Here is a 19,343-nt window from a genome sequence, read left to right as displayed (position 1 = left end):
TTGCATGTGAGAAGTATGCGGTTCATATCTAATGTCATCAGAATCTGACATATGCTTAGTGTGTAAGATGATGACATTGGCAGTCGAATTTGCTTAATTGTGCATTTGCATGTGAAAAAAATGCGGTTCATCAAAGTTACATTTCATGGATCTAGTGTCATCAGAATCTGACATTGTAAGCGTGTAAGATGAAACATTGGCAGTCGAATTTGCTTAAGACCAAAAATTCCAAAAACTACACTCAAAATTCAACAAATCTAGTAACTTGTCCACCTCATAAAACTGCCAATTGAAACCACCATAAATAGCACTGAAGCCTCTGGACCCGCTATCGCAGTATCTGTTCATTGACAGTTTTCCTGAATTAGTGGACACTACCGTCACCAGCCATACACACGACTGATGAGGTCCCTTTCCTCTCTTAGTCTTGACAGGTAGAAGGTTCGGGCCTAAATACCTTCCAAAGCTATGTGAGTTATTTCTGGCCTGCTTTTACCACACCTTAACCTGACATCAGCAGTTGCATTTGTCTACTGTTTCCCTGCAGCAGTCTTTTCCTCAAATGATTAACAATTTTGTTTGACTTTGGACAGGTACTGCAGCCTACTATCATGATATGGGGAGTTTCAAGGCATGTGGAATTCCTGAACTTGAGCACCAAGGTTCTATATCAACTCTCAGAAGCTGGGAAGGATGCTGTTGAATATACCCTACCCAAAGCTGTCCAAGAGAAGATAGCATAGAACATGGAACAAAAACAAGTTTCCTATTCCTACAGCACACCAGTCTTGTGGACCATATGAATGTGCAGCATCATCATTTGATTACTTATTCCCAAGACACAACAAATTAATTTCATAGGGTAGCATAACAGATCAGGCCATTTACCGAAGTTCTGAACAGGACACTAGTCTCAAAAAAGTTTTGAGACCACCAGAACCCCACAGGTTGAGCAAATTTGATTTTGCAAAATAATATAAATCCTTCATCATAACTTTTTCATGCACCTGCCTCTTATCATTTTACACAGTACCCGGATCAGTTGTTATGGTTTACACATACAGATAGTGGAACTGGGCTAAATACATTTGTCCATGGAAGACTACCTGCCAGGCCAATAATGTGTACCTCAGAAACGCTCAGTAGATGTCCTGTGTTAGCTCTGCTGACAAAGACCCACAAATTTTCTGTGTGGGCCAGTATGCATGCTCAGGGAAGTTATACAAGAGAATCCATTGCAGACAGAACTACAATCAAAAACAAGTCCTTTCTATCCTACCCATTTGTGAACCCTAATGAGCCCTGTTCCATCTTCCATGGAACTCAGCATATCCTGATACAACGGCCAAACACCACTTCAATCGCAATGCTACCCGAATCTCAAAACAAACTGAGCTCTTCTTGCTAGACAGATAGCAGCAAGACGTGTTGCCTTCATCTGCAATTACATGTAAAAGAGACCTGTGTACACTAATGTAAAAATTGTAGATGTATCAAGTGCTTGTTGCCAGTAACCCACATTCCAATGGTTCCAGAATGTGCCAGTTTCCGGGAAGGGCCTCCTAAGTGGAGAGCTTCTGATGATGTATGTATGGAGAGCTGATGACGATGTATGCATGGTTACAAGTTCAGCCATCCCTGCACTTTACTGCTTCAAAATCCATCATCATCAACAGCCATATGGAGCAGCAGATGCAATTAAGTTTCATGAGCCTGTGTCTGTTAGGAGTGTCACAGTTCACTCCATCCACCTACAACTTTAAGAAGTGACACAACCAATGAACTTTCCTGAGATGTCACATACAATCAAGCCAAGGAGTGTTCTAGCTTCCACAGCCAATGCTATCCACCTCTTTAGATCACATGGTTCCCAGAAACTTTTCAAACACAAGCATTACTGTGCAGTGGCAATGCCATTCCTGAGAAGATCAGGTACTTCTCAGATAGGAGCCTCAGTTGGCTAGGGTTAGCCTATGTAGAAAATAGATCAAAGTTCCTCTAATGAGGTAGCAATGCCTGATAATAAAATGTGTCATTTGTGGCATTGCCCCTTATAATTGAAGTCATCATGTATTCACTTAGTTCATTACATTTCTTCCACAGCTCCCACGTCAATCCTCACCGTCAGTATCATGCTACATCCAAATATCAATCGAATGAACTGCATCATACAAAAATGAAAAAAAAAAAGGTGTTTCAGCACCTCTCGTTGATACATATATCTAGATTAACATTCAAAACTGTCTAGAAAATACATGAACATTTTCTTAAGCTCCAAAAATGACAAAAAAAGGGAACACCAGGTTTTCTTGAACTATGTTTACCCCATAAATCTGTGATGTCCCGAAATTGCTTACACATCCTTTGCATGTGCAAAGGTGAATCATGCTGCAAGATGTGGTATGATTCACAACTTTTAACTGAAGGTCTATGCATCCTTAGCATACACAAACCATACCTGCAAGGTGTGGTAAATGGCATCTCAAAATGGTGAGCTTCCAACAAGCTTTTCTTCCAGTTCTTTGAACCCCTGATATACAGGTTCCATCAGACTGGGTGAAAGAGGAAGCCTTCGAACCTCAGTCATGTATCTGCTTTGCAAAAATGGAATAAGTAGACAGATAGAGAGTTTGCGTGGTAGAGCAATAAATATGTCATGATTCAGAAAGCCCTATAGGCAGAATAAACTCCTTCACATTAAACAGGGCTAGTCAATGTCACCTGTTAGCAGCTACAGAAAGTCTATCTTTCAACCCCTGATGAAGAGAAGCTGTTTGTTCCCAGTTCGGAGGTCCTCTAAGCATGAGAGTACTACCACCTAAATTAGTTCCCAGTTTTTCTGTAGAAGCTGTCATTGCCCATTCCCTCAAGACAGTTAAGACTGATCGAAGCATTCGTATTCGGAGAGAAGGAGAAGGTAAAATAGATCCAGTGGCAAGAAGACGATCATATGCCCTTTGCACAGGTTCTGCAGCACCTTTGCAAGCAGCTAATAGTGCTCTTGAGATGTCTTCATCTCCAACTGCTTCATTCCCTGACACAACTCTCTCCTAAAAACAAAGCAAGCAACTGTAAAATAAACCCACCCAGAGAGTGGCCGTGTAACAAAAGAAGAACATGTCAGTTCATTTTCCCAATAATGTACCTGAGCAGCTTTCTCAAGATGAAGGCAAATTGTCTCAAGCGGCAGGCTTCCGCCATCACCAGGAAAAAATCGGGGTCCTACCCTTCTTAACACAGTACAAGCTTCAGCTACTCCTCCAGCATCTAAAGCCTTTTCAATAAGCCTTGCCCATGTATCTTTCATCACATTATTCTCTGGATCCCGCGTATAATTGGAAAAGTGCAATATTTCTAAGCAGATCTGCAAAAGCACCCTTTCTTAATGTCAAAAACATGGATGACTCTCAACCAAGCAGTTTATAAAAACGATACACACAGAAAATAATTCTCTTTTAATACCGTCTACACCAGAAAAAGGTGTAGAAGCAGCATACAGGTAGTTTCTAGAGCACATGTACACACAACAGAAACAATGGAAATGCACTGACAGCACAACACAATTAAACACCCTGCACTAACAGCAACACTCCCAAAGAAAAACATAAAACCATCGGTATATCTCCTGTTTGAAATACTACCAGCCCAATTTGCATCTATGTAACCATGTAAGTCCAATGGTACACCTACACCATAGAATAAAGCATAGTCCAATGTGGACTTGACATAGCACAATGTGCACCACACTACATCCAAATGTGACTTCTGCGGAAGTTGCATAAACTAACTCTTCAAACCAACTATGTAGTTTAGGTCTAGCCTGGTGATTGTCAAATAGATAAGGTTACCCAAAATCTTCCAATATATAGTGACATCCTCAATCAAGTCACCCTCATGTGCACTAAGCTTAGCATTAACATCCAAAGGTATAGAAATAGACTTGCAATCAATCATACCATACTTCTTCAACATATCCAACGCATGTTGTCTCTGTGACAACCATATACCCTCTAGAGTCCTGATTATCTCTAATAGGGCAGCTCTCCCAATCCTTCATCTCAAATTCAACCTTGAAAAGACCCTTCATATTCTCAATCTCTAAGTATCATCTGCAATCATCCACAATGATCAAATCATCCACATATATAGTAATGACCACAATACTTGCATCACTCTCATATACATAAAGTGAGTGATCAACTTGTGCTCTATGAAATCCACAAACAAGGTATTTTGCAATCCTATCATGCCATGCCCTAGGTGCTTGCTTCAGCCCATACACTTACAAAGCCTGTATACATAATTTGGATGATTCTCATTCACATAACCAAGCAACTACTCCACATAAACTTCCTCTTGCAACTTGCCCTGCAAGAAGTCATTCTTAACATCCATTTGATGCATAATCCAATCTTTTGATGCAACCACTGCTATAACAACCCTTATAGTGGCCATTTTAGCCACTGGAGCAAAGGTCTACTCATAATCAATACCACGAGTCTCTGCATATTCTTTAGCAACCAATCATGCCTTATAGAGCTCAATAGATCCATCTAATTTATACTTAACATTACAATCCCATTTGCGGCCAACAACTTTCTTGCCTTCAGGTAAGGACATCAACTCCCATATGTCATTATCCATAAGTGCAACCGTTTCTTTATCCGTAGCACGATCCCAATACTCATTGCCCACTGTATCCTCAAAACAAGTGGATTTCACATATTGCATAACCTTAGCCATGTATACATAGTGATGAGCTACATAGCTATCATATATCAATCGCTACATTGGCTTTCTCACTCTACTTGACCTATGTGGACCGATCACTACCAGGTGCTTTAGCATCCTCTTGTGCCTTCTGCACATCAGGTGTTTTAATAGATGAAATCCCAAACTCCTCATCCAAGCTTTGCTCAAAGCCATCCGAATCAACATTAACATGAGAGGAACTTAACGATACATCTATCACAAACTTGATGATACATCTGTCACAATGGATGAGTCTCCAACTTTCTCTTTACCTTTTCTTGATATATGTGACATACTTGGTGGAGTAACCTATGATGTTAATCTGTCGCTCCAATGTCTATCAACAAAACCATGACTAGGAGATTCTTATGGTCCACTCAATGTCTATGACTACTAACCTATTTTCTACACAACCAACTCTCATGCTTATCAACCCTAAATATATTCTACACATTACTATACCAAATACTCATTTCATCAAAAACAACATCCCTACTAACTCTCAACTCACATGCAACATGATTATAATATCTATATCCTTTCTACTCAAGAGAATATCTAACAAATACACAACTTTTTTTACTTTGGGATCCAATGTACTGCGCAACTCATCAAAAATATACACATAGGCAATACATCCAAATACTTTCAGATGGGACAAATTTAGCTTTCTACTCGTAAACTTCTCTTTGGATGTCATACCATATACAATAGCACCGGATGTCCTATTCACAATGTATACAACAATAAGAATTGCTTCAACCCAATAGTAATGAGGCAAGTTTCTTTCTAGCATCAATGCACGAGTCACCTCTGCAATATGTCTGTTTTTCCACTCAGCAACTCCGTTTTACTACGAAGTATATCTACATGTATATTGACTCTATACACCATTTTTCTGTAGAAAATCAAAAAAAATCATTGAAGAGATATTCTTCCCTTTCATCTGACCTTAGGCATTTAATACACAACCCTCTCTCCTTCTCAACCAAAGCCTTAAAGATTTTAAAATGAGTGAATACCTTACTTTGCACACATAAAGTAAACCCATACTTTGTGAGTATGATCATCAATGAAGAAAATATAATACTTGCAACCACTCAAAGTTGCAATCTTTGTAGAACCCCACACATCAGAATGTATCAATTCAAGTGGCTTCTTGCATACATGCTTTTCATGTCGAAACACATCTTCTTTGCTTTCCAAATTGACATACTTCATATACTTTATGCCAGTTAACCCTAAACCCAGTTGGGCAAGCCATCCACAATTTGTTTTGATTGCATATCTCTCAATTGTTGCATATTCATATGACCAATTCTTTTATGTCAAATTTCAATATCAACCACAACACCTAAACCTTATGCAAACATGGCAGCATCCATTTCAAGCAAACTTATATCAAGAGTAAACAATCTACCAACACGATTTCCTTTTGCAATAAACTTGCAGTCATTTTTTAGATTTTCTACATAATAACCATCAAATGTGAACCAAACTTGCAATCCCTATTCTATCACCTAATCAACAAAAACCAAGTTTTTTGTAATATTCGATACAAATACTTGGTTTTGTCATCTTGCACATTTAAATGAATATTTCCAACATGAGTCATGGGGTGAGCTATATCATCCCTTGTCTCCACATAGCTCGGAGACTCCAAACTGTGTCTCTCTCTAAACCACTCTCTATGAGAAGTATGGTTAGAGACACCTAAATTTGCATACCATGCATCATTCTTTGATGAACCGTTAGCAGTCATAGTATTTATAAAGTGCTACATAATAAACAATTGTTTGCTTCTGTCATCATTGTTTCTGCTACTGGATGCATAATTACCTAACTGTTTTTTTCTATTTCTAATTTCAATGTTTTGTTTAAAGTAATTTTTAGAAATACGGCCTTTTTTACCACAACACCAGCACTCTCTGCTATCACCAAAATTTAGTTGCATGTTAGAATCTACAACTTGCCCTCTTTAACTCCCCCTTCCTCAAGACAGCCCTCTATTTTGCTATGCATCATAACCTTGACCACAACCACCACCTTGGCCTCTGCCACAACCTCTACCTCTGCTAGTAGAGTAAACCACATGTTCAAACCTCTTTTTGCTTTGATAAGAAGAGAAAGCTGAGACAAGCCTCTTCTCCTCAAGTATCAACATAGAAATCAAGTCAAGGATATCATCCCTTGTATTCATAGATAACCTGAAGCTCTTGTATTCATCTCCAAGTCCATCTAAGTATGCACGCACAACATCATTATCATCAACCACCACACTGATAGATCCAAGAGCTTCCACAATACTCTTGATCTTCAAGGCATGATCATTAATGGACAGGTTTCCTCTTTTTACTTGGTTCAACTCTAACTTCAGCAGAAGCTTTCTAGCCTTTGTATTTACTTCGAACAACCTTGCTAAATTCTTCCATACAATAGTAGGGATTTCAGATTTTTGCAAATAGTGCATCATGCTATAAGTGACACTAACAAATAGCCAACGCATAACTTTATGTCTACTCCCAATCTTTCTTAGCCTTTACTTGTTCTATAGCAGTATTTCGTGCAAGAACTTCAGGTACTACTAGCATGTCTCCTTCAATGTAATTCTAAACATCTTTACCCTTCAAGAAATTTGTCATTCTAAACTTCCATGCAAGACAATTGTTCTTATCAAGCTTCTCGTTGATAATTTGATTGAAGTTGTCAAACATTTTAACAAAACAGAAAACCTTACAAAAAACTGAAATCTGAAGCAAGTTGTTACCACTTGTATCATGACGAGACGGATGCATAGTGCAGATGCTATGTTCAATGATGAAAATGACACACACACAGAGGGAGAGAGAGAGAGAGAGAGAGCAATAGTAGAGAGCAGAGAGTGTGAGATGAACAATGTGTGGGTACAATGAGTTGTATCTCTTTTAGGTTTGTTTGTGATAGATATATTAAAGTATAAGTGCTAAAGATGCATTCACACCCAAGCGCATATAGAAGGTACAATGGCCCTTTATTCCCAACAACCTACCACCTAAAGGCAACGTGCCTTAAGGTTGAAGAAAAGAATCAGCTAAGTCTAAGTATGTACAAAGCTAAATATATATATATACTATCCAACTCTCATTATCTGTCGGCAATGAGCAAACCACTCTGTTGGAAAGCCCTTCATGAGAAATGCATCAATTGCATGAGAAAGCCCCAAATTTTAGCTGCAATTTCTACTCCGAATAAATCCTCGAGCACAGATTTGACTCACACAGTCCAAATCTCCAAAATTTATCTACTCAAATCGCATCAAACATAACTCCTGAGTAGATTCCACAATCCAATTTTATCAAAATTTCACAAATTTTGCAAAAGCCCCAAATTTGTCTGAGGTCCAATGTGCTCAATTTGCATAGAAATTGCACTGCAAGTACATACCAAGAGCAAAATTGACACAAGGAATATATCAAGGGTATTATCTACCCCAAAGTCTGAGTAATAAGAGGATTGTGTGAAAGATTTCCATCATGGAACCCTACTCATATACTCATTGATGCCTGCCCAATGACTTGCGCCTGTACCATACAACTGTCTGCAGCAACCAACGACTAAAGACAATTGCGACCTGCTTTTGATTTCCACCTACCTCTTGTGCCTAGTCAACATGACGTGTGTATGCACCTTGTGTAACCTGCACAGAACTAAGACAACCTGCTATTGGCACAGCTCGGACTGGCTCGAAGAGGCACGCTTGCAATGACCTTCAACTCTGATACCAATTTTAAGTGATGGATGCACGCTGCAAATGCGATATTCAACAATGGCAATGGCATAGAGATAGAGATAGAGAGAGAGAGAGAGAGAGAGAGAGAGAGCAGCAACAACAATAAAGAGTAGAGTGTGAGATGCATGATGTGTGGATACAATGAGTTGTATCCCTTTTAGGTTCTTTTTGTAATAGATATATATAAAGTACAAGCACTAAGGGTGCGTTCAACACCCGAGCAAGTATAAAAGGCACAGTGGCTCTTTATTCCCAACACACCATAACTAAACACGCAGTCTATTTCACTGACTACACAACAATAACTGCAATCTACAATCTATATGCACATACCTTTTGTGTCTACAACCCAATAAACACCTAAAACCTTACAAATTCAAAATCTATGACATGTATCTGTAAACGATGGACACAGCCGAAACAATAATATACCCAAAAATTGCTGCCGAGACCACTTGCAAATCTAGAACAAAGGCCAAAATGACCTCAAATGCCAAATATCACAATGGCAAGCCCTAAAGGGCTTTTCTACAACATATACACCGTTCTTTGTGTTCACCAAGTTTCACTACAAGCGGAGACTATAACCCTATCAGTCTCAGGAGCCTCTCTCGCAGCTATAATCTAAGGCAAATCAAGCAAGGTGAAAGAGCTTCTTACCCATTGGTTGCTTGCTTGCTTTCGTGCTCCAATACCTTCGCCTTAGCCTTCAATTGAGCTCTATGCAACTATGGGACGACTTTAATACCATGAAAATAGACAAAAGGGGAGAGAAGAAAAGCACCTAAGGTCACATACACACACAAAAGCAATGGAGACTTGAGAACACAAAGAGATAGAGCTGAAATCTTCTTTCTTTCTTATTCTTCCACGCAAAAGAACTAAATCTACAACATGACAAAAGACTAATATGAAAGTACCACAACGTAAGTTCATGTTGTCACCAAGTGTGAACTTGCTAGGAAAGAAGAGGTGACCCAATGAATGTGCCATAACCAAAGATGAACTACGTGGGTGTAATCCGATTGTAAAATCACTAGTATATCCTCATGTCAGTCACCTAATACGCCAATGAATAATATTGTGTCACATCACTAAGACATGTAGTGGATGCCAACTCATGTAGAGCTTGACATCTCAACACCTATCTCTAAAACTACCAGTGTATCTCCACATCCATGACAGAAGCATATATATATCTAATCCAATCAGAGATTTGGTTTAATGACCGACAATTTATCTGAAACCTCTGTGTAGATCCTACCACAAAGAATGGACCTCCAAATAGCCATGGCATCTCATAAGAAAGCCTAGACCACAAAATTATTTTAAAATACATACATACACACACACATATACACACACATATATATATACTATACACACACACACACATATATAACACACATATACATACATACAAACATATATAAAATGTATGTATGTGAACATACATACATGTGTGTGTGTGTGTGTGTGTGTGTGTGTGTGTGTGTGTGTGTGTGTGTAGACATATATATATAAACATATATATATATATATATATATATATATATATAGAGAGAGAAATGAAATGATATATTAACGTCTACAAAAGGCCAAAATGACCTATGAGACCATGAGTTACAATCATGTGTATGATGCTACAATTGTCTGGGCAAAATATGTAGCACAAAGAAAAATAAGAAAGGAAACTAACTATGGCTATGTGTAGAACATAGATCTCTATCTAGTAACAATGAGCTCCAAATGGTACAATCTCATGTGGGTATGGAGGGCCGGGCTCTAGCCGGAGCAATAATCCCCTATATCTGCCTATGAAGGTGTCGCCGGTGTTTGTGTCGAGGCCTAGGACGTCTGGATCAGCTAAGCTGCTGGCTCGATCAATAAGTACTCCTTGTCCGTGTGTAGACTCTGGCTGTAACTGTATTGAAGTCTTCTGAGTCTCCTTTGCAAAGAAGTCTGTGAGATGCCTTTGTGGAGGGTCTCGGTGTCCTGGAGCAGCTGTACTCCTGAAGCGCATGTCACAAAGCCGTCGTATCTCAAGAAGAAAGAGGCCAAGGCATCGCTGATCGGTAAAATCCATGATTTTGGATAGTGATCCAAATCCGTCTCTAAAAAGACAATGGAAACGACCACGGATCTCATAATACGCTGGGCAGCGGCGGCAGAATATAATGCTCCTCTATCTCTAGCTCTAATTGGCACATCTGGCATATGCGCTCCTCTAATGGGATGGATCTATATCTACCGGTCTCAATCTCTAGCTGATGTGAGGAAGTGTGCAACTTGCCAATAGTACATCTGATCCCATGCGAAAGGTGGATGTCCATGTATCTCGGGTGAGCAATAAATCCATCATCTGTAGTATGAAGGAAATGCTCGCGGTAGAAAGCCCTCTTTGTCCCTAGCTCCTGCCCTCACATCAACCATGTCCGCCTAATATCCAACTGGGTAAGATCCATTCTGATGATCTTGCAAATCTCTAACTTGCTTAGATCAAGAGATGGTGCATCAAGGGAATACTGGAAGGGAAGTAACTTGTCCATGCTAAAGCCATGCAGCTCAAACCAAGCCGACATATGTGCATACCAACATGAAGTATCACCCTCTCTGGCAAGCTGCCTGGAGGACTCAAGGGCCAACCGTGCATATCTGTGTCTGGGTAAGTCCCATAAGCTATGTATGTGTGTGACCCATCGGGTGAGGGCCTCTACCACAATCGGTGCACAATCGGTGTAGCTACTAGCTCGGCTCTAATGATCTCATGTGGCAATGTTAACCTACTAGTCTTGGTAACATGTTGAATAGTAGACGACACTTGGTATCTTGCTCCATCGACCTAATCAACATGCCATTGGCCTAGTTCAGCGGTTGTAAGACTTGGCCCAAGTGTTACTCCATAAAGTAGTGTGGATGTGACCAGTGTATCGAAGAGCCATAGCTTGGTGCGTGGTTCTTGGAATTGCACCTGTGCGCACATCCTCTCCAAACCACCTAGTGTTGTGTATCCGTGAGTCCGTCTAGTGTCTGCTGCCTCTCGCATAGAAAAGGTGGGCCCTGTGAATAAGACTCCCAAGTATGTATAAGAATCCACATACTCCAGCTCCTCAGATCCATATGTGAATTTAGGTGCTGATCTCCTAACCCACTATGGTGTAGTATTAAATGCCATCACCTTGGTTTTACCAAGGTTCACTGAAAGCCCACTGTCCAAAGTATAGGAGTATAATGCATCCAAGTGTCTCTGTAGACCCTCTGGAGAGTCAGCTATCAATACAATGTCATCTGCATACAATAGGAGAGGTATCCAAGTGCCAGCTAGTGGAGCTCCTCTATCTCCTTCATGTGAAATGTAATCAGCAATCCCATCAATGTACAGGCCAAATAATGTCAGAGAGAGGGGGCATCCTTGCTTCACCCCAACGGTGGAATAAATAGGTACCGAAAGGCCCTCACGTGTCCGAACTCTGCCCACAACTCTCTCATACAGTGCCAAAATACCCCAACTGAGCTCTTTGGGTACTCCCAAGGCATGCAATCTATGTATCAGCCTGTCTCTCGGTACTGTGTCAAAGGTTTTGCAGAAGTCCACAAAGCAACAGTAGGTCCGTCGGCCATAGGCCATTCCCTCCTCAATGATCGCTCTGAGTGTGAGGATGTGATCCAATGTGGAGAAGCCTCTCCTAAAGCCAGCCTGTCCTTGTGCTCTAAGACCCCACATGTCTGCCCACCTGCTTAACTCATGCTCAAGGATGGAAGCATATAACTTAGACAATGTATGTCCAACCATGGTAGTCTGATAGTTACTAGGTAGAGTAGGGTCTCCTGACTTGAGGATAGGCACAATATTATTCATGCTCCAACTTTCTAGTAGGCCTTCACACATGGCTCTGTTAAATATGTAAGCTCGAAATCCTGCCACCGAATCTCTAGCATGGATCAAGTGCTTGACTACTAGTCCATCATGATCTTGTGCCTTTCCTCTGCTAAGTCTGTCAATGGCCTCTCGGACCCTACTTTCTGTAAAGAAAGTAGTGGTCTCTTGACAAGGCTCAAGTGGGTCAGGAAGAGGTGGCTGACCCTCCACAGTATAGAGACTAATTGCATACTCTTCCCATACAGCGGTGGACGTAATAGGTGTGGTCGGGCAATGCTCTGAAAAGCCTCCAAGCCTCTCTAGATTCCTAGCTCAAGAATAACTGATATAGGTCTCGCTCCAACTGGGCCAAGAATGTTCTCTTCTTCCACCGTGTGAGGTGTCTAAAGAGTATATCTGTCTGTTTGTGGGTAGTGGACTCCAGAGCTATCTCTCTCTGTAGCCGTGCTCTGGTCTCACATCACTCATCATTATACCAGTTGTTCCGAGGTGTCCCCCTGGTGGAGGCTCTCTGTGTGGGTCGAGTGTGGTAAGGCTACACCTGCAGCAATGTGTAGGGCCTCACTGAACTGTTGAGTCAGCTCCTGTAATGGAACGTCCGGGTCTGCATCATGCAAGAGTATAAGGATCTCCGCCTCATAGGTATCCTCTGTCTCTCTGGAAAAGAGGTATCTCGGGTGGCGGTGAGCTGCATGATGGGTCTGCGTATCAGTGGATTGGAGGTCGATGGTGAATGATAGGTAGACATGATCCACTGTAACTCCGAGAAGGAGTGGGGATACTGAGAGGTCCTGGATGTGAGATGTCAACGTCGGTGGGGCAAGAACATAGTCTACTATGCCGGCACCGTGTCAATGAGGATAATATGTGAAGGTGCCGAATAGAGGGTATCTAGCCAAAGCCATTGAGAATGGCCAACCTGTTGGGATATAAAGGCCCAGTAACCGCCATGTATAGTACACGCACATTGTATATGTGAACGCACCCTTTACGTGCCCTAAGTATAAATACATTTTATTCTTTGTGTACCAACACATTGTTGGTACACTCTTATCGCCTTGTACTTTCACTCTGCTCACACTCTCTCAAGCCGTCACACTTATTCGTTCACTCCTACTCGAACTGCGTCTCTATCGCTTCCAACAACTAGTATCATAGCCGACTTTTGTGCACGCTTTCCGTAAAGAAGACCAGCAGCCATGCAGAAGACGAGCAAAATATTGCTCAAAGTGACCAAGCAGACATGTAGTTGACGGCAGGCAAAAGGCGTGACAGCTGACCGAACTAAAGACGCGCGTCGAAATGCAAACTGGCGGTGGTTGCGCGACAATCAGGTGACTTCTCCAAGCAGAATGCGACTGGGAACCAGGCGACAGGTAGGCGACCTCTGCGGGCGGTTCGCAACTGGACAGGAGGGCGACGTCTAAGCGTGACGTGACGTGATGGGGATCAACGGATCCCCCCGTCAGTTCCTTTGTTTTTTTTTTTAAATCAAATTTTTCTCCAATCCCCTCATTACCACTTGGCTTTGACGGGAGTTCACATGCCAGAAGCACAAATCATAGATCTATAAGGATTCGAGTCAGAAAATTTGGGGCTTTTCCCACATTTGATCTCATCTAGGCCTGATAGTGACATTCATGTTAGAAATTGCTAACATTGCGAGTGGTACCCTAAATTAATTTGGGGATTTTACCAAATTTGATGGATTTTCGCTCTTCTAGGCAAAATTTCCTGACATTGGATCCCAGAAATTTGGGCTTTTTCATGTGTTGGTAAAGCTTTACTCAGCTGGGTCAGATTGATTGACATTCATGCAATTTTGGACTTCAAATTTTGGGGATTTACATAGAATTTGGTAAATTTCTGCATCTTTTGCCCGTGCAGTGGCTGGCTAATGTACAAACAGCAGAGATTTATTTTTGGTTGAGGAAAAACAACAGGGTATTTTGCTGGTTCAGCTTGTGCTTCCATAGATTAGTGCATTTACTCTTGTGTTCGTGATGAAATGGCTGCAACTTCTTCTAGTTCAAACATCAAGAGTTTGATGGAGATTAAATGGTTTGATGGTCATGGATTTGACCTTTGGAAAGACCATATGCAAGGCATTTTGTCCCTAAAGGATTGTGAGGATGCTTTGCAAGAAGATAAACCCGCACTAATGTCTAATGCAAATTGTGGGCCAGAGTGAATAAAAAGGTTGTGGCTTACATAAAGATGGGTGTCACTGATGACATTCTGACAAACATTAAGGGTTTAGACACAGGTTATGCAATATGGGAGAAGCTGAAAACTACTTATGAGATCACCACACTTGTTAATCAAGTGCATCTAATGCGCAAGTTGGTGAATATGCAACTGGATGAGTCAAAGCCTGCAGTTGAGCACTTGAGTGCATTTACAGGGATTCTAAATCAGCTCAAAGATGCAAACTTGGACTTTGATGATAAGTTAAGGGCGATCTTTTTGATCATGACACTGCCTGACTCTTGGGAAACCTTGGTGGTTTCACTTAGCAATAACCCCAATCTCTCATATGATGGGGTGAGGGGTTCTATCTTGAATGAAGAAATTAGACGTATGTCTAGTGGAGAAGGCAGCAACTCAACTTATAATGTAAGAGGCAAGGCTGAAAAGAAAAATGCAAATACAGGGCACAAAAACAGGAGCAAGAGCAAAGGAAAGGATAAGAGTGACATTACTTGCTATCACTATGGTCAGAAGGGCGACAAGAAACCTGATTGCAAGTATTACAAGAAGGAACAAGAGAGAAAGAAAAATGCAAGAAATAAAAAGAAGAAGGAAGAAAAGACAGATGCATCGAAGACAACCAAAGGCAAAGAGAAGGCCAATGTGGCCTCTAGTGTAGTCATAGAAGAGCTTTCAGATACAGAGGCTGATGTATTATGTGCAATTGATTATGATGCCCTTGTATGTGACATACAGGATATGCAGATTACCAAGGCTGATGTGTTCGATGCACTCTTGTCAGTTGATGATGGTGTCACTCAGACTTGGATTGTAGACTCTGGTGCCTCTTTCCATATAGCTCCTTGCGTGGAGTGTTTTGCTATGTTCAATTCAGGCAGTTATGGAAAAGTATATCTTGGAAATAACCATGCTTGTAGCATTGATGGGATTGGCACAATACACTTGTCTTTAGACAATGGTCAAGAGCTTGTGTTGAAAGATGTCAGATATGTGCCTGGCATTAAAAAGAGTTTACTATCTGTTGGTCACCTTGACTTGCATGGCTACACCATACTGTTTGGTAGTGGTTTGTGAAAAGTGAAAAAGGGTTCCATGCTGATTGCAAAAGGAACCAAGAAGGGCACTTTGTATTGTTTGCACTATAAAGCCTTGAATGGCAAGTTTCTTGATGTTGCTGAAATTTGCAGCCACTTGGAGTTATGGCATGAGAGATTAGGCCATATGAGCTAAAAAGAACTTGATGTCCTTACCTCTCTAAAGAGGGTTGATGGAAAAGGCTCTAAACTTGATTTTTGTAATGAGTGTCACTTTGGAAAGCAAATAAAAATTTATTTTTACTCTGGTGTCTCACGTAAGTCCAATGTCTTGGACTTAGTGCATTTTGATATATGTAGTATGCCCATGAAATCATTGGGTAGTGCTGCATATTTTGTCTCCTTTATTTCTGTTCCAAGAAGATATGGGTGTATTTGCTGAAAAAGAAAAATGAAGTGTTTGTTGTTTTTAAAACATTTCGTGCATTTGTGACCACTCAGACAGGTAGAAAGCCAAAATGCTTGAGAACTGATAATGGGGGTGAGTTCACATCAACTGAATTCAAGTCCTTTTGTGACTTGCATGGTATTAAAAGGGAACTTACAGCCCCTTACAGCCCTTCTTCAAATGGGGTGGCTGAAAGATATAACAGAACTTTATGTGAAAGAGTGCAGTGCATGCTATCCACTGCTAATCTCCCTCATGCATTTTGGGAAAGGCACTCAAAACCGCAGTTCACATTTGCAACCGCTCTCCAAATCGGTCCTTAAATAATGGCATCCCTAAGGAGGTTTGGTCTGGCAAATCGGCCTCATATGACCATTTACACATACTTGGTTGTGATGCTTTTGTGCATGTTAGGGATGAGCTGAGGAATAAACTTGACCCAAAATCTACCAAAGGCATTTTCATGGGCTATGGTGATGAGGGTGAATTTGGCTACAGAGTGTGGTTACCTCAGTCCAAGAAAATTATTCGCAGCCATAATGTTGTGTTTAATGAGCTAAAATTGCTGAAAGGCTCTTTAGTCTCTAATGAAGATTTGGAAGACGTGAAATTTCAAAGTTTGCAACCACCCATTACTTCAAAAAATGAGCCTCAAGGTGCTGTACCACAGGCTGAAACTGATGATCAACCAGTTATTTTTGAGCCAGAAGACGATGGACAGCAAATAGAAGCACAAGGAGGTCATGGACAGCAAGATAGGCTTATTGATTATGAAAATGCAGGCGCTGAAAATGAAAATGAAGGTGCTGTACAGCATGAACAGCATGCTGAAAATGGTTTACAGCAGCAAATGAATGCTGAAAATAATATACCTCCACATGTAGACCCGATTCCTGAAAATGTTGATTATTGGGTACGCAGGTCTACACGCGTAAGAAGGCAACTACATAGATTTGACCCCTCCTTGCATTGTGTGATGCTTACAAATGAGGGTGAGCCTCTTACATACAAAGAGGCCAAGTCATGTGAGTTCAGCAATAAGTGGGAGCTAGCTATGTAGGAAGAGATTAAATCTTTATATGCAAAGTGATACTTGGGATCTTGTGACATTGCCAAAGGGAAGGAAGCCACTTCCAAACAAATGGGTGTACAAAGTCAAGACAGTTGATGGAAAACCCAAGTACAAGGCAAGGCTAGTTGCCAAAGGTTATGCACAAAAGGAAGGGATCGACTTCCAAGAGGTCTTCTCACATGTAGTGAAGATGGACCACTTTACGTGTGCTTTTGGCTCTTGCTGTTGTTTTGGATTTAGAGATGTATCAAATGGATGTAAAAACAGCTTTCTTGCATGGTGACATTGATGAGGAAATCTACATGAAACAGCCCGAGGGCTTTGTAGTTCCTGGAAAAGAGCAAATGGTATGTAAGCTAAAACGCAGCCTATATGGGCTGAAACAAGCACCACGGCAGTGGTACAAAAAGTTTGACACTTTTATGCTATCTCATGAGTTTACACACAGCCATGCAAATCATTGCTTGAACATGAAAAAGAATACAGATGGCAGCCCCATCATACTTGTTTTGTATGTGGATGATATGTTACTAGCTGGGAAAAGAAAGACTAGCTTGGATGCTCTCAAAAATCAGCTGAAATCAGCTTTCTCCATGAAAGATTTAGGAAATGCAGAGCATATTTTGGGCATGAGGATTCGTAAAGCTAGAATGCAGAAATTGTTGTTTTTATCTCAAGAAAAGTACATTGGAAAGGTTCTCGACAGATTTAACATGGCTGAAGCTAAGCCTTTTGGGATACCCTTACCTCCTTATCTCAAGCTTAGCAAAGCCAACAGCCCGAAAGATGACGTGGAAGAAAATGCTATGAAGGGAGTTCCTTATGCATCTTATGTATACTATGAATGCTACTCGTCCAGACATTGCTCATGCAGTGGGAGTTGTTAGCAGGTTTATGTCAAATCCTAGCAAAGCACATTGGGAGCCTATCAAGTGTATTCTTCGATACCTTAAGGGTACACAAAGAAAAAGTATTTGCTATGGGCAGGGTGCACTTAATTTGCAGGGTTATTGTGATGCAAACATGGCAAGTGACTTGGACACACATAGGTCCACCAGCGTGTATGTCTTTACAGTTGCTGGTGGGGTTGTTTCTTGGTGTTCTAGGTTGCAGAATATTGTTGCACTGAGTACCATTGAAGCTGAATACATATCAGCTAACTACTGAAGCTTCTAAGGAAGCTATCTGGTTGAGCAGACTTGCAGATGATCTCGGCATGTCTATGGGTACTGCAGTTTTGGGATGTGATAGCTAGAGTGCTGTGTATCTGGCTAAGAATGCCATGTATCATTCACGTACAAAGCATATAGATGTGCGATATCACTTCATCAGACAGATTCTGAAAGATGGTCAAATCACATTGACCAAGATTAAAACACAAGATAACCCTGCAGATGTTCTCACTAAAAGTCTAAGCAAAGAGCATTGCATTCAACTAGTGGGAGTTGGTTAACTAGAGGTTCATATCGGACCTTTCAGTGGGAGGTTGTTGGGATATAAAGGCCCAGTAACCTCCGTGTATAGTACACGCACATTGTACATGTGAACACATCCTTTACGTGCCCTAAGTATAAATACATTTTATTCTTTGTGTACCAACACATTGTTGGTACACTCTTATCGTCTCGTACTTTCACTCTGCTCACGCTCTCTCAAGCCGTCACACTCACTCGTTCACTCCTGCTACTCAAGCTGCATCCCTATCGCTTCCAACACAACCTGTGTGATGTGCCCATCTCCACAAGGTATCTCCCATATTCGATGACTTCACCCATATCCTGATATATCCTCTCCAGCTATAGCTCTGACAAATCCTGCTCCTGTAGCATCTCCTCAGATGCATCAAAGAAAGACACCTGATGGGAGGCTGTCCCGGCATTAAAGTCTCCTAGTAAGATAATCCCTCCCTCCTTCGAGAACTCCCAAATATCCTCATCCAAAGCCACATATGGTGATTGCTCCTTGGGTGGGGCGTATCGGGACGTCATAGGGGGGGAAATAGCATATGGCAACATACAAAGTATGTTCCTCACCCCGCACTCTCACCCACATGTATCTGGCCTACTCATCTCCGCGGACTACCTGGATCATCTACTGTAGCTCCTTCCTGAAACACTACCACTCCTCCCGACCACGATTACTGTGGTCTGTGTGTGTCTCCTTCCTGCAAGCTAACT

The 19,343-nt window shown here is 41.2% G+C and overlaps 1 protein-coding gene across 1 annotated transcript in view; it reads right to left on the bottom strand.

Moving 5' to 3' along the window:
• Positions 1-845: 845 nt before the first annotated feature.
• The window catches only part of NUP155 (nucleoporin 155), a 98,399-nt gene continuing 79,901 nt past the window's right edge, over positions 846-19,343 (bottom strand). Inside the window, exons 11-14 of the mRNA XM_087681680.1 lie at positions 3,146-3,364; positions 2,722-3,050; positions 2,459-2,591; positions 846-2,161 (exon numbers count right to left, since the gene is read on the bottom strand). Of these exons, the coding sequence (XP_087537806.1) occupies positions 2,483-2,591; positions 2,722-3,050; positions 3,146-3,364 (657 nt within the window). The 3' untranslated portion in view covers positions 846-2,161; positions 2,459-2,482. The remainder of the gene's footprint in view (positions 2,162-2,458; positions 2,592-2,721; positions 3,051-3,145; positions 3,365-19,343) is intronic.

The sequence above is a fragment of the Lygodium microphyllum genome, chromosome 7 (assembly GCF_053477565.2).
Source record: "Lygodium microphyllum isolate KBCC chromosome 7, Lygodium_microphyllum_v1.1.10, whole genome shotgun sequence".
In the NCBI taxonomy this organism is placed as follows: domain Eukaryota; kingdom Viridiplantae; phylum Streptophyta; class Polypodiopsida; order Schizaeales; family Lygodiaceae; genus Lygodium; species Lygodium microphyllum.
The sequence above is the reverse complement of the archived record's forward strand: the minus strand, read 5'-3'. Positions and strand labels throughout refer to the sequence as shown.